This window comes from Poecilia formosa, unplaced genomic scaffold (assembly GCF_000485575.1).
Source record: "Poecilia formosa unplaced genomic scaffold, Poecilia_formosa-5.1.2 Scaffold207, whole genome shotgun sequence".
NCBI lineage: Eukaryota > Metazoa > Chordata > Actinopteri > Cyprinodontiformes > Poeciliidae > Poecilia > Poecilia formosa.
The window spans coordinates 539,895-546,756 of record NW_006800146.1 but is presented as its reverse complement, the minus strand read 5'-3'; the positions used below and the strand labels follow the sequence as shown (position 1 = coordinate 546,756).

The window sequence follows — 6,862 nt, the reverse complement described above, 5'->3', positions numbered from 1 at the left end:
CATCTCAAACTCTTCTGGATCAAGCTGACCTACATCTTCGGTGCCCAAACTGAATTTGGCCCTAAACTTGACACGCTTTGACTCCTGGAGTTCAGTTTGGATCTCTCTCTCTCTCTCTCTCTGTCTCTCTCTCTCTCTCTCTCTCTCTCTCTCTCTCTCTCTCTCTCTCTCTCTTTCTCTCTGCATTCCTCAGCCGGAAAGTTTTGTCCCGACGTCGGGATTTTAGGTCGACATCGATTCACCGCCTCGTTTTTTTATTTATTTATTTTTTGTTGTTGTTGTTGCGTTTGAACGATGTCCCACGTCCGTGGTGTGTTGGCACAACCACCCCATGATGCTTGCGTTACCATGGGAAACGTAGGCAAGCTCGAATTCCTCCACGCATGTTCCCAGAGTGGGACTCCTCTCCTCTGTCAGGGGAGGGGCCTGGAAGGTAACCTGCGGTCACGTCTCTCTGGAGAAGCCTTGGGGTCGGGGGGAGGGGGGGAAGTTCAAGCTCAGATCGGCTTTAACCCTCTGCTCTCCTTCGGTGCAACCCTACACCGGACGGCTGTACCTGCTGGCCACGCAGCAGAAACACAATGCCCGCCCAGTCTAAAGAGGTTAAGCTCTGTCCTCTGACTCCTCCTCCCCATGTGGTCACTCTGCGTTACGAGTCGCACCACCTCGGCCTGGCTTTAAAAATGGGAGGGTTGCGCCAGACAGAGCCAGAAGATGCTCGCCAGGGGAGCTGTCTGCGCTACGCTTGGTGCTGAAAAGTGCCACGCGCCCACCATCATGTGGTCAGTCTTTTTCGTCCTCCTGTCCTACCTGGACAGAAACGTGGCCAGGGGCGACTTCTCGAGCCTCGCTTCGGACGCGGACAAGGAGAGCAAGGAGATGTTCTCCGTGGTCAATGGCACCTTCTGCGCAAAGACGTCCCCGCTGGGAGGGAACGTCCTCTACCAGGTGTCGGACGGAGCCGAGGTGATCCGCACCGTGGTGAGTCCCGGCGGGCAGCTGGTGACCTGCTCGGTGGTCGTGAACCGGACGGAGGTGAAGTCGTTCGCGCACGAGTGCAGCCTGGGGCTGGAGGAGCGGAGCGAAACCAGCCGGCGGCCGGAGGAAGAGGAAGAGGAGGAGGAGGCGCGTTTTGCGCGCATGGATGAAGCCAGGCTGGCTTGCCCGGAGTTTGAGGAGAGCAGGGCACACAGCGGCGGGGAGGATGAGCAGGGAAAGGGTTTGAGGAGATCCAAGAGGGGCTTCACCTACCCGGGGACTCTTTGGTGCGGAGCCGGGAACATGGCGGATAACTACAACCAGCTGGGTAAGAGAGAGGCGACGCGTTGTCGAAATGAAATGATCGCACGCGCATATACACGCCTGACTAAACGGTGACCCCGTGACCTCCTTTCTGCAGGAGACTTTGCAGACACGGACAGCTGCTGCAGGACCCACGACCACTGCCCCCACGTCATCCACGCCTTCTCGTCAAACTACGGATACACCAATTTCAAATGGCACTCCATCTGTCACTGTGACTGCGATGAGGAGTGAGTAACACTGGAGGCTTAGTTGATTTTTTTGTTGTATTGAAACATGTAAATGGGATTAAACATCATTAAAATAATTATTTTGAGCTGTCCCTAGCATGATGTTATTATATCTAATGCACTGTGTAACTCGTGTATAAGAACCAAAGTGTTAAGATGGTCGGGGTAGAAACAGTCGATGTTTGTTTTAGGGTCACCAGAGGGTGTGGGACAACCAAGAACTTCTGTAAAATCAACTTTGATCTTTATATCTTGTTATATCATTATCCCCTCATCAAAAAACATATCTGGAGTGTTGATTTGATCCTTTCATGAAGGTTTGAGTAATCCTTGAATCTCCCATGGCGACCATTTAGGAGAGACTTAATGCTCCTGGTGGAACTGCAAGTCTCCTTAACTTAACATAGGAACTATTTCTCAGTCCAGCAGCATGTCTTTTAAGTCATATGAAAAAACATTTTTATAACACGGTTTCTTGATTGTGCTGTGCCTGGAAATACATCATACCGCCTCTTTAAATTAACACAAGAAACGGTGAGAAATACCACCAGATATCAGATATCTGTATACTTTGAAAGTGGTGGTAAAAAGCTTTTAAGTAACTCATTTCTCCTACTGTGCCATTTACTAAGACAAGAAATTTGAAAACAAAAATCTATCCATTTAAAGAACAAGTAGAAAACAGACAGTAAAGTAAACAATTTTTAATCAGTGAACTCAGGGAAGCTTTATGGGTTTCTGTAAAAAAAATAAAAAATACTGACGAATATCAGGTTGGATCCTGTTTTGTTTCTGTTTTGGTTTCTGTTTTATTTTGTTTTGGGAAGCCTGCTGCTTCCACATTCCCCCACCAGATTCCGCCTGTGAGCAGAGCCCCTGGACAAACGCGTGGGAGAACCTGGAGACACACCTGTGGCACCTTAGATGACAGATTCTGTGGATATTTAAGAAGTGGCGAGCTGACACGTCGTTGCCTGAGTGTTTGTTTACCCTGGTGTTGGCTGAGGTTCTCCAGCGTTTCTCAATAATGGAGCTTATGTTAACTCCTGTGAACCCCCTGTCTGCTTCCTCACAACGCCATTGGTATTACCAATCGGTTGCCTTCCTCGAGCACTCCCTTCCTGGTCCTCTGTTTTCTGTGGATTCCTTCGTGATGCAGCAGTACGTACCTGTTTGTGCCCAAAGCCGTCCGGCTTCTCATCCTCCGGATTCTTGTCAGCCGTCAGCTCGCCCTCCACACAGCAACCTTACCTGTCCGCCCTCCCACCACCTCTTGGTTCTCCTCGTCGCCTCCAGATTTCAGTCTGCTCCAACAAGTAACTCACTCTGCTCTAAAGTAAGCCTCCACCATAAGATCTGTGACTCCTTGTTTATCAGAACCTCACCATTACTTCTCATTTACAGTGGCTGTTCTGGTGGATCCAATCCTGACTCCTGCCCCGCACTCACTCCCTTTCCCTTTATAATAATCCATCTTGTTGTTTTGAAATACGCATCTCCTGATTGTGTTCTTGCATGTGGGTTCAAAGACTGGAACCAAACATGACAACGAAAATAAATAAGTGCTTGAAATAACCACTTTATACTAACTGAGTGTTGTGATTGTCAAGGAAAACGTGTTCTGTCATTTAGGGAATTTAATTCATTGGTCACCTCGCATGTGCGCTGTATAGCAGGTTTTAAAATCAAAAAGCCACCGAGCGTGGAGGATCCAGTTGGAAGGTCAACAGCGTTGACCCCACATTCATAAAACACTGCATAAGGCCTTAAAATCCTGGTTCAACTGAGACAAAATTAAAGATTCACTTGTAAATTTAAAGCAGAATCAAGTACAGCAAAAAAATTAAAACATTATTTTACATGTAACTTGTCAGATGCAAAGATGTGGGCACATCATATCTTCTTGTTTTGTTCGTTTTGACCGACACTTATTTCTTCCTGCAGGTTGAAAGCTTGTCTGAGACAAGTCAACGACACATCCTCCAGGGTTGTGGGTCAGGCGTTTTTCAACGTCATTGGTGTGCCCTGCTTTGACTTTGCCTATGAGGAACAGTGCGCTGAGCGCCACTGGTACGGCCTGTAAGTATCACCGCCCAGTTCAGCAGGCCGACAACTCGCAAGGCTGCAGTTCATGAATTCTTTATGAACTTCCTTTCCTTTTGTCTCCTCTGTCCCGCAGGTGCAAACGATATGACAAATTCCCCATCGCCGTGCTGAGAGAAGCAGTGCCGTACGACTACGGCGGTGTTGACGTCATAGACGAGCTGACAGTGGTGCCACCCAAGCGGGAGGAGTCCAAGAAGAGTGACGAGGAAGAACAGCGGGAGAGTCCCACTCAAAGTAAGATATCGGAGCCATCACTAAGGAACGTCGTCATCGCCGCCGAGGACTTCATCAAGGTGCTTGCCACTGTCTCCACGTCTCAAAGCTCCAACGCCGACTCCGACAAGGAGGAGGGGCAAAACTCGGAGAAGAAGAGGAAGAACACTGGGGCGAAGAAGAAAGCAAACAGAAAACATAAAAAGAAAGGGAAGGGCAGGAGGAGGAAGCAGAAAACGGAGGCGGGTGTGAAAGCAGAGGAAGGAGCTGCAGGAAGCAAGGCAGAAGACATCTTGTCTTTGAGCAACTTCATCAGCGAGTCCAACAAACGCGACCAGTCAAGCTTTGATGCAAACAGGGTTGATGACAGGGAATTTGAGCTTAGAAGGACAGACGAGCCCTCCAATCAAGTCATGAAAGATGAGCCTGCCTCTGGTAAGGAGAAGGTTTCCATTACGTCACCTTTGAAGGTTCGGAAGATGCCAGATGAGTCAGTTGAGGGGATGAAAGAGGAAGTCCCTTTGTCAGAAAGCCCGATGAATCTTACGCCACAGAAAGTAAAAACCAGAGGACAAAAAAAGGGTGGGAGAAAGAGCGGCAAGAAAAATTCACCTTCTTCCTCTGAACACCATAGATTAAACCCTGTAGACTCTGTTCCAATGATTATTGACTTACTGCCAACCGCAGAACCAGAGCAACGTAGCTCCACCACTACAAGCACTGCCAGTGTTCCTATTGTAGCCCCCAAAGTGCAAAGGAGCAGGTCAAAGGAGAGAGGAGACAAAGAGAGGAGAAAGAAAAGAAAGAAAGTCAGCTCAGACACTCTCATTGTGCCTTCTGACCCTCAGGAATCCTCTCCAGAGAGTTGGACAGCGTTCCCTCTCTCCGGGTCTCCCACCTCTGCACCAGTGCCACACACGGAGCAGCTGCTTTTAAGAGCGCCATTTTACAGACCGGACAGTCAGGTTACAGCTCTCAGCCCCAACTTTTCTGCCTCAAATAGACGAAGGTCAAAAGGGAGAGTGCCAAGACACAGAAGGAGGAAAACAGTCATCCTTCTCTCCAGTCAAAATCTATTCTCCCACAGCGGCCCTGAAAATGCTAACCTTGTTCCCACAACTCCTTACAACCTGGTCGGTCGGCCGGGTTTCGCGAGCACCCCTGCGCTGCAAGACACAGAAGCTCATGATGAATTGAGGCTTTTGACAACAGCCACCCCCACGGTGAGCACAAATCTCAACAAGCTTCTAAGTGAATGGCAGAAATCCGACCAGGAACAAAATGAACCAGAGACACTTCCAACTTCACCAATCAAGGTCAGATCTGAAAAGTCCTGGACGACCACGTCTGCAGCTCCATCCATTAGTCCGCTTCAGTTCTCTATTGAGAGAGCGAGAGCACAGTTCAACAGGAAGAAAAGGAGGAAGGCATTGCAGTTGCGTCGACAGCAATAGGCCCCTGTGTTTCTGGCGTAGCTGGACTAGGAAGGCTTTAGTCTAGAGGTTATGTGTGATTATACTGCTTAAAAGAATGAAATCATACAATCTCTGATTGTACCTCAAGAATTATCTTTTTCAATATTTTCTCCCGTATGTCGGTAATAAAATTTATAAAATATTCTTTGTGTGTTTGTTTGGAGAAATGGTTTACATCTGTGATGAAATCCTGTAGAGTTGTAAACAGAAATAGCTACAAAAACCAATAAGGCTCTTTGAGAAAATAAGTTTTTGGCCCTGTTTTTAGGCCCCACCCAAAGCTGATTACCGTCTGACCAGTAGAATCAAGACATCTACTACAAATCAAAAGTGTGGACACAACATCATATTGAATTGAATGAGATGTGTCCAGACTTTTACCTGGTAATGTACAGTATGTTTAATTTATTGTGTGCCGGTAAAAAAAAAAAAAAAATTACAATAAAAATGTTGGGGTTTTTTTCAATAAAAGAAAGCTCCTGCCCCAAAACAGAACTCTGAGGCGCACCCTTGAATGTCTTCAGAAGGGCCAAAAATGTGGTTGGTCAATAACGTTTATTGCAGTAGGTCAATAAACGTCAGACAAGTTATAAGACAAAAATTCTTCCAATATTGCTCAGAGAGGATTTAATTGGCAAATGCAAAAGTACTTTTTTAAATATCTGTAAATATATATTTATTTATATTATAAAACAGTAGTTTTAAAGTTTTGATCTACAAAAATCTTAGTACGCCAAAGTTACCAATAATTTCTCCAACAGCTAAAGGATGCTTACGAGATTTAAAAAGAACCACAGCTCCTAGCTTAAATTTTTAATAGATATTTTTTAATGTAAACTAGTTAAACATAATGCTTATTGGGATGATTTCCATGTGCAGAATGTAGGATTGTATCCCAGTGTTTCTAAGCGAAAAATATTTTTTTTTGCTAGCTAGCTGCTAGGGAAGTTTATGTTTATTTAAAAGAAATAAACATGTTATTGAACTGTCAGGCATACAATGTGTAAGCTTGAGATATTATAGAAGTACCGTGAAAATTTAAATTAATTTATATAATCCAACAACACTACCACACTCGCTAGCACCTAACATTCTTGCTAGCTTAATACTTTGTGCACATTATCCCAGCTGGACATGTTTAATCACAAAACTCAATGTATAAACTGCAAAGGCTTAACTGTAACCTTCTTAAACGTCTTTCAGATGATTTTGTAATCTTTAATTTTCAAACTGTAGAAGGGATGCCATGAAAATGCTGAGTTTGTGCAATTTGGTTAGTTTTCTGGGTGGTGCAGACCTTGATCCACTTGCTGCCTCCAACACAAATCGGATCACATTCTTGTCCACACAGATTACACCTTCATTACTTTCACTTCTTGCATTTTAGGGTTGTAATAGCTGGCACAGAAACCCCCTGGTCAGGTGATTTTCCACATGCTTACATTATACGGAGAAACTTCAACAGGCACAGCAGCCACATTTGACCACTGTTTCTGCGATATTACAAGGTTTTTCATTGAAGAACTTTATTGGAAA

The 6,862-nt window shown here is 45.6% G+C and overlaps 1 protein-coding gene across 1 annotated transcript; it reads left to right on the top strand.

Moving 5' to 3' along the window:
* Positions 1–328: 328 nt before the first annotated feature.
* On the top strand, positions 329–5,470 carry proca1 (protein interacting with cyclin A1). Its single transcript, XM_007567338.2, has 4 exons — positions 329–1,306; positions 1,400–1,532; positions 3,477–3,611; positions 3,712–5,470. The coding sequence occupies exons 1-4, from the start codon at positions 715–717 to the stop codon at positions 5,303–5,305; spliced, it is 2,454 nt and encodes an 817-aa protein (XP_007567400.1). The 5' UTR covers positions 329–714; the 3' UTR covers positions 5,306–5,470.
* Positions 5,471–6,862: the final 1,392 nt, after the last annotated feature.